This window comes from Stenella coeruleoalba, assembly GCF_951394435.1.
Source record: "Stenella coeruleoalba genome assembly, chromosome: 2".
NCBI classification, from domain to species: domain Eukaryota; kingdom Metazoa; phylum Chordata; class Mammalia; order Artiodactyla; family Delphinidae; genus Stenella; species Stenella coeruleoalba.
In genome coordinates, this window is record NC_137147.1 from 86007672 (window position 1) to 86021801 (window position 14130).

General features: G+C 40.4%; 1 protein-coding gene across 1 annotated transcript in view; it reads left to right on the plus strand.

The window, feature by feature from the left end:
- MAPDA (N6-Methyl-AMP deaminase) overlaps window positions 1-13136 on the plus strand; it is a 48124-nt gene extending 34988 nt beyond the window's left edge. Inside the window, 8 exon segments of the mRNA XM_079912603.1 lie at window positions 459-543; window positions 3600-3681; window positions 5818-5944; window positions 6988-7068; window positions 9271-9409; window positions 11492-11592; window positions 12133-12312; window positions 12315-13136. Coding sequence (XP_079768729.1) covers window positions 459-543; window positions 3600-3681; window positions 5818-5944; window positions 6988-7068; window positions 9271-9409; window positions 11492-11592; window positions 12133-12312; window positions 12315-12371 — 852 coding nt within the window. The 3' untranslated portion in view covers window positions 12372-13136.
- Window positions 13137-14130: the final 994 nt, after the last annotated feature.

Below are 14130 nucleotides of genomic sequence, written 5' to 3' on the forward strand. Positions count from 1 at the left end.
CTTGAATAAGAATCTTAAGCCATGACTTTAAATGGTACATCAGTACTACCTAATCATTTTAGTTGTTTATTTCCATATGTAATGAAATTTCAAATAGTATACACTCATAGGTGGTTTTACTGGTTTTAGTTTTGCCTCTGTTTTATCAGTCTGCTGTTCATTAGCAAATAGAGAAATGGTTAAAAGGGGAGAAGAGAAACAAAAGGTGTGGGTGATGTCCAGATTTGGATTTCATGTGAGTATGGGCGCTGGGTAAGGGGAGCTATTGGAAATGTGGTAGTTTTGTCACAGCCTCCACCAGGGGTGTGACAAAGCAGGTCATCCTCACCATGTGGGAGACTCCCAACACTACTTGCAAGTCAAACTTAATGCATGAAATAAAGCTGTAGCACGTGGCATTTTCATGGGGACGCTTACACTAACATAATCAATATTGCATACATTGCCTTTATTATCAGGTCACGAAAGATGTCATTAAAGAATTTGCAGATGATGGTGTCAAGTACCTGGAACTAAGGAGCACACCCAGAGAAAATGCTACAGGTAGAATCTAACTACTTCTCAGGAGATGTCTATCTTTTTTCTCGTGTGCTTTGATGATGCATGTGTTTGCAAGTTGAGACTATGAAGTATTTACTTTTACACTATTGTAAAAGTAGGGTCAGTGGTCCAAATCTTCTGATGTACATTAATGATGTATGTTATTAATGAGTGAGTTATTCTTTTTTTTTTTAATTTATTTATTTATTTTTGCCTGTGTTGGGTCTTCGTTTCTGTGCGAGGGCTTTCTCTGGTTGTGGCAAGCGGGGGCCACTCTTCATCGCGGTGTGCAGGCCTCTCACTATCGCGGCCTCTCTTGTTGCGGAGCACAGGTTCCAGACGTGCAGGCTCAGTAGTTGTGGCTCACGGGCCTAGTTGCTCCATGGCATGTGGGATCTTCCCAGACCAGGGCACAAACCCGTGTCCCCTGCATTAGCAGGCAGATTCTCAACCACTGCGCCACCAGGGAAGCCCCGAGTGAGTTATTCTTAACTTAAAAAAATCAGGTCAGGTATTGTCTGTTGAAGGGAAATAAAAAGACCTGCAAACATTTTGTTTGTTCTTATTTTTCTCACTCTGAGAAGAGAACACTTTTTCCTTATAGTTACATTGTCTTAAATAAATGCTAGTTCGAGTTCCCTGCATCAAGGCACTTGTGAGACAATGAGTGGATGCAGAATCACATTTCATGACAATCACTGAAATGAAGGTTATTGACTCACGTCTCAGGGACTGATGGTATCTTAGGCCAGGAGCAAGCTGTGATGTGGCAAAACCTCTCTGGATGGAGATGAGTGGATCTGGATGTGATCTGGAGAAATTTCCTGGGACCCTCTTTCCATAAGAGCAGCATCAGGAGATATTCTGTAGTGCCCTTGGGTCCTCCTTAGCACTTTGTCTGTGACCTAAAGAGGCCCTACCAGATCATCTTGCACCCTGATATGTGTAGCCCAGCATCATTCAGGGGGTAAAATTTTTGAAACTGCATATAGTAAAGTAAGTGCTGAAATGAGACAAGCAGAAGATTCTTTTTTTTAAAAATTTATATGTATAGTTGATTTATAATGTGTTAGTTTCTGCTGTACAGCAAAGTGAATCAGTTATACATACACATATATCTACTCTTTTTTAGATTCTTTTCCCATACAGGTTATTACAGAGTACCGAGTAGAGTTCCCTGTGCTATATACAGTAGGTCCTTATTAGTTATCTGTTTTACGTATAGTGGTGTGTATATGTCAATCCCAATCTCCCGATTTATTCCTCCCCCTGAGCAGAAGATTCTTATCTCACATTTTTAAACTGTAGGATCCTGATGAGGATAGTGAAAGGGAAGGAAAGAAGAGACCTGCCAATTATTAGGGCTAGTTGACTCTTCAAATGGAGATTCAAAGGGGAATGTCACCTTAAGTATGCAGCAATAGGAGAATAGTTAAATAAAAGTTAATGGAATATTTGGCAACCATTAAAAATATTTGTAAAGACACTTTAATGACGTGAACACATGCTCAGAATACAGTGTTAAATGAAGGAACAGGATACATATATACCTAGTAGCATCTCATCTGTTCAAAACTATCTATCTATCTATCTATCTATCTATCTATCTATCTGTCTGTCTGTCTATCTATATATGTTTACACATATACACACACTTAGAAAAACAGCCAGTGGTTATCTCTGAGTGGTGGGATTACAGGTTATTTTTATTTTTCTTCTTTATAATCGTCTGTGTTTTTTCTAGAGATTTTCCACTAAACATAAACATTTTGGGCTTCCCTGGTGGCACAGTGGTTGAGAGTCCGCCTGCCGATGCAGGGGACGCAGGTTCGTGCCTCGGTCTGGGAAGATCCCACATGCCGCGGAGTGGCTGGGCCCGTGAGCCATGGCCGCTGGGCCTGCACGTCCGGAGCCTGTGCTCCGCAGCGGGAGAGGCCACAACAGAGAGAGACCTGCGTACTGCAAAAAAACAAAACAAAACAAAACAAAAGTAAACATTTTATAACTGGGGTATGAGAGTATTTTAGAGGAGGTTGTTCTGGAGAGTGCTTTTTCAGAGACCCACAGAAGAGGAGGACTTGAGCACCTGAACTTGAAAGAACGTCTCTAGTGCCCTGGATGAGAAACACTGAGTCTGAGCAGGGTTGAGGGAGAGGATTTTTTCCTGGACAAGCAGGAAAACATTCTGCTAGTAGAGAAAACATTTTCTGGCATTTTTTGTTTTTAAGGACAGGCCTTAGAAAAGGGCTTCTTTTTTTTTTCTGGCCACACTATGCACATGGGGATCTTGGTTCCCCAACCAGGGATCGAACCCATGCCCCCCTGCAGTAGAACCACGGAGTCCTAACCACTGGATATCCAGGGAATTCCCAGAAAAGGGCTTTTGTTATTCTTGTTTTGTTAGAACAAGCATTTAAACTTTTTATAGCAATTTGTGAGAGTAGGTTTTTTGTTTTTTTTAAATTGATTATTTATTTATTTATTTTTGGCTGTGTTGGGTCTTCGTTGCTGTGCGCAGGCTTTCTGTAGTTGCGGTGAACAGGGGCTACTCTTCATTGCGGTGTGTGGGCTTCTCATTGCAGTGGCTTCTCTCGTTGTGGAGCACGGGCTCTAGGTGCGTGGGCTTCAGTAGTTGTGGCTCGCAGGGTCTAGAGCAGAGGCTCAGTAGTTGTGGCACACGGGCTTAGTTGCTCCACAGCATGTGGGATCTTCCCGGACCAGGGCTCGAACCCGTATCCCCTGCATTGTCAGGCGGATTCTGAACCACTGCGCCACCAGGGAAGTCCTGAGAGTAACTTTATGTTTGTTGAATTTGAGAATAATTTTTAAACAAGCTTGAATTTTATGTCTTTTTTTTAATTTCATTTTTCTAGTATTTCATTTTTTTCAATTTTATTAAAGTATAAATGGTATTTACTAAAATGTATCCATAACTCATCTTTAACCATACCCGTATCACACATAAAATGAAAATGTATTTGTTCATATAGGGATGCTAATGTTGAAGGATGAAGTAGTTGATGATCTCTTTAAAAATGTTTTATTTGTGTCCTTTCCAGGAATGACTAAAAAGACTTATGTGGAATCTGTACTTGAGGGTATAAAACAGTCCAAACAAGAAAACATAGACATTGATGTTAGGTAAGAAGCATTGTACCTTAGTGGTCACCATTTAAAATACTAGAATGTGAAAAATTTACTCTTTTGAGCCTGAGTATAGTGGATTTTATAAATCAACCAATAATCGATTTTTATCTTTTAATAAAAAACAGAGTCAAGAACCTTGTTGTTTAAAGTTGAGAATGCAATTCTGAATTTTTTCGTGTGGCAGTAAAGTTCTGAGTCCTGTTGCTCTTGTGAAGTATGGCTTCCCATGGCTCTTCAGCGAAAATCCAGGCTTCTTACTATGGCCTGCAAGGTCCCACGTGGCTGCCTTTCTTACTTCAACAGCCTCATCTGGACCACTGGTCACTTATCACGCACTGGCCCACCCTCTGTTCCTCAAGTAGTCCAAGACTGTCCCACATCAGCACCTTTGTACTTCCTGTTACTTTTGCCTAGAACACACCTCCACTGTATCCTCGCATGGTTGGCTTCTCATTATTCAGGTCTCAGTGTGGCTGTCACTTCCTCAGAGGGGCCTTCCTTGACCACCTTATCTAAAGTGCCTCCCCACATCTTCTAGTCACCCCGTTTATTTCCTTTATGGCACTCTTCTTAACAAGATCAGAAGTCTTCTTGTTTTATTTGTGTACACACACTCACCCGCTAGAGTGTAAATGCAGTGAGGCCAGGGCCCTTGTCTTTTGATTCACCACTACCCCACCAGTACTTAGAACAGAGCTGGCACATAATTAGGGCTCAGTAAGTCCTTGAAGGAAGAAAGGAAGAAAGCTAACTGTATAGTTTCTGGCTATAAAATCTCTCAAAATTAAGCTTAACTGGACTAATACCCCAATTAAAAAAAAATACAGGCAAAAGACAAGAGAATTCAGAAAAGAAGACATACAAATGGCCAATAAATGTATAGAAAACTATTTAACTTCACTAATCAAATAATTTTAAAACGAAATATTACAATGCCATTTCAACAGGTACCCCGCTCCCCAAAAAGAGTATTAACCAGTGTTTGTGAACTTACACACTGCTGGTGAGCATATGTAATTAATAAAACCTCTCTAAAGAGGTATTAAGATCTATAAAAATAATTTCCCTCTGTGATCCAGTAACTCTGTTCTAGAAATGTATCCTAAGGAAATAGATTGATTAATGTTAAGATTCTTCACAGTAGTGTTATTTATAACAAAAAGTAGAAAATATCCTAAAATGTCCAACAATCAGAGAACAATTACATTATGTTATATTCATATGATTTATATTGTTTTCTAACATTTAATGGCAGGGGAAATTGTTAAGTGGAAAAAAGAAAAGACTGCATTTTATATATAGTTGATCCAGATTTTGTAAATAAATATATGCTAGAGAGATTTCTTTATTTTGTGAATAAATAGATAAACTAATAAATGCTGGAGGAAAATTACACAATATTAACAGGGGTTCTCTGGGTATTTGATTCCTTGTAGGAATCCAGGTAATGTATGAAGAATGAATTTGTATCAGCTATTGGATACATGTTAGAATTAGAATATTACCAGTCTTGTAACCCTTAATGAAATAAGGGATCTAAGCCTCCTGATGAAAGAACTATCACCACCTATGAAATCCTCTTGCCTCAAGATTGAATCTGATCTGATTAAGCCTCTAGACTAGATCCAGTTTCCAATTCATAGGAAATACAAGAGACAGGAGAATATGTTATCAACATGGGGATTCAATCAGCAAAATCAGATGTGGGAAACTATAGGAAAAATGATGTGGTTTCTTCAACAAATAAATTCAAGAAAAGAGGCCGGGGGGAGGTGTGAGGTAGAGGGTGGAGGCATGGGGGAAGTGGCTATAGATTAAAAGAGACTTGAGACACATTGACCAACACAATGTGTGGACCTTAGTTGGATTCCGAATCAAACTGTAAAAAACAAATACATGAACAAAAAAACAGGAGATAGAACTTTGAACACTAACTAGATATTTGGTGCTGTTTAGTAATTTATGTCTCATTCCTTATGGCAAAGTAAGATGTCAAGTTAGTCAGGCTGTACTTTTCCAGTAAGATGTATTCCATGTAGCCTGCCATACCTCTCTGGCCATACTCAAGAGTTGTCTTTTTCATCTACACAATCAATACTCATTTTCAACTGTGTTTTTCTTGTATCAAAGGTATTTGATATCAGTCGACAGAAGAGGTGGCCCTTCAGTAGCCAAGGAGACTGTTAAACTTGCTGAAGAGTTCTTCCTTTCTACTGAGGATACAGTTCTTGGCCTTGACCTCAGTGGAGACCCTACTGTAAGTTACTTTTCCAAAACATATTTTATGTCTAAAAGGTAGAATCAGTTTGTGGGATGAGGATTAGCTTGGAGCATCCTGCTTTCTCCAGAGGTCCAGCAGACTCTCTGTGTGGATGAAGCCCTATCCTGCCCTGGATGACCAGAACGTCTATAGCAACTGCTCTCAGACAGGGTTCTGTGAAAGAATTAAGCCCCCTAAAAAAAGAGGAAAAGATTTGCATGACAATATGATTATTTTATTTTGGTTCACAGCTAGTACCATTCTACTAGAGAAGTTAATTTATTAACATGTAATCCATGTCTAATGCTTAATTATGGCTAGGGCTTAAATTGTCTCACAGAAGCCCCAGTTGAGAAAGGCTGGTCTAGAGCTTCTTGGTCAGATTCAAGCAGGGTGCCTCAGCTGTGGCACTACTGACATTTGGGGCCAAAGAATTCTTTGTTGTAGGAGGGTGTCCTGTACATTATAAGATGTTTAGCAGCATCCCTGGCCTCTACCCAATAGATACCAGCACCCTCTTAGTTGTGACAACCAAAAATGTTTGTAGACATTACCAAATGTCCCCTGGAGGGCAGAATCACCCCAGTTGAAAACCATTGAAATAGAAAGTCCTGTGAACCTGGTTCTTACGGCTTTGTCAAAACCTGGGCTGTTCTGGCCTTGTTTCATCCGTCCATTTGATAGAAGCTTTCTTTACAAATCATGCTGGTTCCTGAATCAGGTGAGTTCTCCTTCTTAGCTTTAGATATCTAGATATCCTTCCAAAAGTAAAATTTGGTGACTGTTATATCAAGCTTAGCTGATTGTCATCAGGTTCACTGATACTTAAGATTCTTGAGGGCAAGGACTGTGTCTGTGCCAGCTTTGAATTCTCTAACATGTCTAGCACACCATAGATACTTTATAAACAAAATGTGCAAATAAGTCCATCTGCCGTTTTTTTTCTGCCATTATTTTATTTCTTTTTTTATTGAGACAGAGTAACCAGTTCTTCAGTTTGCCTGTACTCATACATCCTCATTTTAACTTTTGTCTTCAAGGTAGGACAAGCAAAAGACTTCTTGGAACCTCTTTTAGAAGCTAAAAAATCAGGTCTGAAGTTGGCATTGCATCTTTCAGAGGTAAATAATATTGTAAAATTAGGCTGGAGAGGATAGATTACAATGGAAAATAATTAATGGAAAATAATAATCATTTGTACATGGCTAAAGATAGACCTGGCTTGGGAAAACATTTTTAGAAAGAGAAAGTAGAAATATTTTTGTGTAAATTATAATGATGAAGGCATAACTTGCTTTAGTCCCTCACGTTACTGTTCCTTTGTTTTTGTGGTTCCTGGGGTTGGCTGTTGACGTGCACTATGGTTGTGTCCTTAAAACAGCTTAATTGACAGCTTGCTAGAGAAAATGCATGAATTTATATCAGCAGCCTTGTTAGCGGCAAGATGACACTGAGAAAAGCATGAGTTTGTCTCACCTGTCCTTGCAGGGAAGGGACCTGAATGTGTCACGTACACTGGCAAGAAAGGAAGTAGCTCATCATCATTTTATAAGGCTCAGCAGAAGATCAAGTGCCCCTGTGGCACCAGCTCCTTGGCAGCATGAGCACAGTGCAGATAATGCACAGAGAGTAGCTGGAGAACAGTCACTTTCTTAATCAGCACATCCCTGTGAGGCAACCAAGGGACTCTCCTGGACTTTTCCCCATTTTACAGATGGATTTACTTTCTACTTCAGTACTTCTACTTATTATTTTTTTTCTTTTTTTTAACATACAAAAAGCTATACATAATTATACAACTTGATGAATTTGTTTCTTTTTTTTATTATTATTATTTATTTTTATTTTTGGCTGCCTTGAGTCTTTGTTGCTGTGTGCGGGCTTTTCTCTAGTTGTGGTGCACGGGCTTCTCATTGATGGCTTCTCTTGTTGCAGAGCACGGGCTCTAGGCGCACGGGCTTCAGTAGTTGTGGCACGCAGGCTCAGTAGTTGTGGCTCACGGGCTCTAGAGCACAGGCTCAGTAGTTGTGGAATACGGGCTTAGTTGCTCTGTGGCACGTGGAATCTTCCCGGACCAGGGCTCAAACCCATGTCCCCTGCATTGGCAGGCGGATTCTTTATCACTGCGCCACCAGGGAAGCCCCTGTATTTGTTTCTTGAATGCAGGAAATAATACTTAGTTTACTTACCTCGTATGATTATTTTGAGAATTAAGGTCATGATTTAAAGACTAGGGGAAAAATGGGAGCTTCGTGTCAGTACTGGCTCTTTTTCATGTCTACAAAGCAGAGAGTCAGTAATCTAGTGGCAGAACTTAAAATCTAGGATCCATGTTTCCACACTCTGATCAAAAGATCCTTCTTGTGTAGGACACCCTCTAGTTGACCAAACTGATGCCAGATTGAAGTCATTGGTCAGGATAACAGAACAGCCAGCATGAGGCCAGTTACCTCTGGCCTTTGTGCACAGCATCAGAACCTGCTCTTTACCTTAATTTCTGTGGCTTTTCTTGTTTGGTCCATTGGATATAAAACATTTCATTTCAACATGTTATGGTCATTTGTCTTTTAGGCTATCTAGGAGATGAAGAGCACAGCCAGACATTTTCATGGTGGTTGTGGTTTGCACTTAGCTAGCCTTGTCGTTAGATAGAACATGAGCGCACTGTATGTGGATGGAGTCTGGGCCCCGGAGTCAGATGGAGCCGGGTTTCACCCTTATCTCCACCATTCACTAGCTCTGTGAGCCTGGACAGCTTTTCTTTAAAATGCTTTGTATTTTTAACTACAAAAGTTATATGTATCTGAAGAAAATCCACGTGTACAGAAATAGTGTAAAGTAGAAGTAAAGAAATAAAAAATGAAAGGTCCCCTTAGTTCTGCTCCTGAGTTGATCCTATTAACAGTTTTGTTATTTATATATATTTTTTCTATCCCTTTTTGTAATATGTATGAAGACATATACACAACACAAAACACACATATGCATATAGAGTTGTGAGATTTTGTTTTTGAAAATTACTTTTTCTGAGTTTTGATTTCTTCATCTTAATACTTTTGTATGATTCTTGTGAGGTTTAAAGGAGAATGGTGTGAAAAGGCTATTGACTCCATAGTTACTATCATCAAAATGAATCTAGAAGAATACTGGGAAATAAGTGGGAAGATAAAAGGCAAAGAAGGGAGCTGGAAGGTCTAAGTGGTTCAGCTTCCCAGAATGTCTGCATTACCTTCCCAGAGGGACAAAATACCTGGCTATAGAAAAAAGTACTTTTAAGAACCACTGAAAGAGGTTATTGATGCCCTCTTTCCCCTTTTTTTGAGATTCCAAACCAAAAAAAAGAAACACAAGTACTCCTGGACCTGCTTCCTGACCGAATCGGGCACGGCACATTTCTCAACTCCTTGGAGGGAGGATCCCTGGATCTGGTGGACTTTGTGAGGCAACACCAGATACCGCTCGGTAAGGCTTAAGGCTTTAGGTCCTCCAGGCAACTCACTGTCCCTTCCTCCCCAGCCCCCAGGTTGCAACCCATATGTAGAGAAGCACTGTTCTAAATACATAAATATCATTTAGAAGTTAAGTGATGCTTTCTCAGCCTCATTAAATAACAGGAAGTTTTAGCTCCCATTAGAGTATAAGCTCCATGAGAGCAGGGCCCTTATCTGTCTTGTTCACTGCCACATTCCCCAGTTCCTGGAACCAGGTATTATATTGAGGGAATAAGGTCGTCTAGTATTTTGGAATGACTTTAACCAATTTACGTATGTTGTGAAAATGTGTAACATTTAGTTAAAAATTAAGACTTATGCAAGATTCCAAGTATATTTTTATATGTCTGTTAACCATCACACACTTGCTTGTCTGCATGTGTATACCTGGAGCTTTTTTTTTTAAATTAATTTATTTTATTAATTTATTATTTTTATTTTTCATTGCTAGTATAGAGAAATACAGTAGATTATTTTATATTTATCATGTGTTATGTGACATTGCCGAACTTAACTTATTCACCATTATTTGTAGAATAAGAGTGATGAGAGCTGACATCTCTCCTTGTTCCCTATCTTAGGGAAAAGCATTCAGTCTGTCGCTATTAAGTATAATGTTAGCTGTAGGGTTTTTATTTTTATTTATTTATTTATTTTGGCTGTGCTGGGTCTTCGTTGCAACTCGTGGGCTTCTCTAGTTGTGGCGCATGGGTTTAGTTGCCCTGCGGCATGTGGGATCTTAGTTCCCCAACCAGGGATTCAACTGCGTCCCCTGCATTGGAAGGCAGATTCTTAACCACTGGACAACCAGAGAAGCCCCCCTGGAGCTATTTTTATTTAACAACAAATACTTATGAAGTGCCTACTCTGTTCCAGTCACTATTCAAATTGCTGGGAATACAGCAGTAAACAAAACAGACAATGTTTCTTTCTCAAGAAACTTATATTCTAGCATAGGTAAGAGAGACAGTAAGCAAATACACAAGAAAATATCAGTGTTAAGTTCTTTGAAGAAAATTAAACAGGCCGGTAGAATAGTGATGAGATAACCACTTTTGATTGGATAGTTGGGGAAGGCCTTTCTGATGAGGGAAAGAAGCAGTTGGCTGAAAACCTCTTTACTGAATGATGAATTCACTGAACTTACAAATTTAACAATTTGTAGTAACACCTGTGTGGGTGTCTTTTTTAACTAACATAGAGTTTTTCAGCAATTCATAATGGGTGAGATTTCTTTTCTTTTTACTAAGGAAATGTTTAAACCTCTACAAAAGTAGAGGATCTTGGAAACCACTTGCATAGTGATGTTACTTGGTGTGGTGGCCCGGCTCTGCTCTCAGCAGGGGCAGGTTGGGTTTGCCATTGCTGGGACTGAGTGGCCCTGTGTTGCAGCCGCCTTACTCAAGGGAGCAGATGCCATCAGTCAAGTCGGTGAAGTATTTTACTCTGGCTGGGGAGCCGGGCATAGCTTTTCAAGGCAGGAGTTTTATAATCATAGAAGTCGTTCTTAAGATGGACTTGCAGCAGGCAGTGAATGGATGGTTGTCTGAGTAAAGGAGTTTAGAGGTTTTCTTTGAAGCCACAGAAGAAGTCCATTTCTGCTCTTGGCTTTTTATAATACTGTAACCCTCGACAGTGCTACCATTTTCTTACCTTTACTTTAGCTCCCACTGTAAGACCAGGAAGAAGTGCAGCAACCCTTCAAAGATTCCTTCTGCTCCCCTATCACGATACTTCCCTGCCTTCTTCGTGGTGACTGGCTTATCACACCCCTCTTTCCTCTCCTTCTTTGGTAAAAGAAAGGGAGAAAGAAGCACAGGGCTGTGAAGGGGATGTTAATTCCCTGCCATGAGCTGCAGCACATAGTTCCCACACAACTACACTTATTGGACTACAAATTTTCACATGTAAGAAAGGTCAGTTTTGTAAAATAATGAACTACTGAAAACTAGCATAGTTTGGAAAGATTTCTCATGTATCTACTTGGTGACAGTGAATGAGTCTACTAATCTGCTTTTAATAAGAGGCTTCTTCCTTTCCCCCCTTCATCTAGAACTCTGTTTGACCTCGAACGTCAAAAGTCAGACAGTTCCATCTTATAAGCAGCATCATTTTGGATTCTGGTACAGCATGCTCCATCCTGCCGTGATCTGTGTAAGGTGTTTTCTTGTGAGGTATTTTGCTCCTCTTTAGTCCCTGAGTTGCCATAGTCAGACATTCACTACCTAGCTGGCTGCCTTGCACACCTTGGGGGTGATGCCCAAGTGGAGGAGTGAGAGGAGATTGGGGCTTGAGAGGCTGCAAAGGGCCAGCGTGACTCTGGTTTGGCTCTACGGGGAAAGGTCCTGGACAGTACCTGGGGGAACAACAATACTGATGCCCAGCACCCAGCCCTTGCGATTCGGCTTTAATTGATCTGAGGGGAGTCCTGGGCACAGATACATTTTAAAAGCTCCCTCGGTGATCTAAACATGCAGCCGTGGTTGAGAGCCACTGCCCTGGTGTTTTATTTTTTGTTCTTAAAAAGGATAAACAAGCCTGTTCAGTCATAGATGTGCATGGATATATTTATAGGCCCCTGTTTAAATTCTTAAAAGAAGCATGGTAAATAGGAAAATACTCTAAACGAAAGCTGTTGTTTTTTAAAAAATCATTTCCTCGTTCATTTTGAAACTTTCTTGCTTATGTTGGCAGACCGATGATAAGGGTGTTTTTGCAACACACCTTTCTCAAGAGTACCAGCTGGCAGCTGAAACATTTCATTTGACCCAGTCTCAGGTGTGGGATCTGTCTTATGAATCCATCAGCTACATCTTTGCTTCTGACAGCACCAAGTCTGATCTGAGGAAGAAGTGGAATCATCTGAAGCCAAAAGTGTTCCATTTTTAAGCTGTAATGAGGTGAACTACTTTCGAGTATGTATGACAACCTAGATCTCCCTGCTGTATCCCACTTAGTAAGCTGTCCACTGCTCCCTCCCGTGGAAGCATAGCAGCCAAGTGCCGTGGGCTCCGACACTAGCACCTTACTCATGGCGGATGCCCAGTCTCTCTTAAACTGACTGGCAGGCTCTGAGGTTGTCCATGGCTCACCTCCATGCTGCTTACAGGAAGGGACTTGAAAGTTGCTGCTCACTGAACTCCCCATTCCAGCAGTGATTTTGACTTAACAGTCCTTCATTAGTGATCATGAAACTTCAAGAAAATCAAAGTAGGTTCTCATCAGGAAAAGTTTTGGAATTACTAGTCTAAATAAGGTGAAGAGAGAAGGAAAAACAGATTGTCGCCAAAACCTTTAAGCCATCTAGCTTGTGATGACAGCTCTGTATTTTGTTGTGCTTACTTTAATCGGACTCCTTTCACTTAAGTATTCCCCAGAACTGTGGACTCCAGGGATACCATGCATTTTTGTGAATCCCAGTAGCCAGGGTTAGTCTCCTTTGGGTGGGTGACCCTAAGTGACAGATAAAGCTAGCTTCTGATATCTGCCTTTGCCCTTCTCATGATTAATCCTCCTGGAGTCAAGATACATTTTAGATTTTGAATCGAACAATGGAGAGAGAATTGATCCATTCTTATGTTCATATCTCATCTTCCCTCCCCTACCTGGTTACCATAAAAATAATTCTCTACAGAGTTGACAAGACAGCCTCTATATTCAGATTACAGTAAAAGAGAAATGGCAGTGCTCTCTCTCTCTCCCTCTGTGTATATATATGAGTGTATGTATGTGTATGTGTGTGTGTGTGTGTGTGTGTGTGTGTGTGTGTGTGTGTATTAAGTTCTGTGGCATTGGCCATAGAGAATAAGCAATAAAGGGAAGAATGATAGCATGGGGAAAATAAAAAGAAATAATAGCACTAAGGAAACAATTGATGAGAACAGATATGACTGTCCAGCTCCTAATATATTCTTGCTTCCTCTGCTGCACATGCCATCCAGTCTGTCCCTACAAAGGCTGAACGAGTATTAAAAGGGAGGGGTGCATAGATCCTCTTGCTCCCCCATCAGTGGGCTTGGTTACTCTTTCTTAGAATGTTTGAAGACTATGTATTATTTCTTGCTGCTTCCATCCTCAGGAGTGGCAGATTGGGTGGCAGATAATGGTTTGTGAGCTAGTTTGAGATAAAATTGGGTTTTCCCTGGTAAGAGTTTTTGCCTTTACCCTATTCCTTTTTTTTTAAAAACATTTTTATTGGAGTATAATTGCTTTACAATGGTGTGTTAGTTTCTGCTGTATAACAAAGTGAATCAGCTATACATATACATATATCCACATATCTCCTCCCTCTTGCGTCTCCCTCCCACCCTCCCTATCCCACCCCTCTAGGTGGACACAAAGCACCGAGCTGATCTCCCTGTGCTATGCGGCTGCTTCCCACTAGCTTCCTGTTTTACATTTGGTAGTGTATATATGTCCATGCCACTCTCTCACTTCATCTCAGCTTACCCTTCCCCCTTCCTGTGTCCTCAAGTCCATTCTCTACGTCTGCGTCTTTATTCCTGTCCTGCCCCTAGGTTCTTCAGAACCTTTTTTTTTTTCTTTTTTTAGATTCCATATATCTGTGTTAGCATATGGTATTTGTTTTTCTCTTTCTGACTTACTTCACCCTGTATGAGTCTCTCGGTCCATCCACCTCACTACAAATAACTCAATTTCGTTTCTTTTTATGGCTGAGTAATATTCCATTGT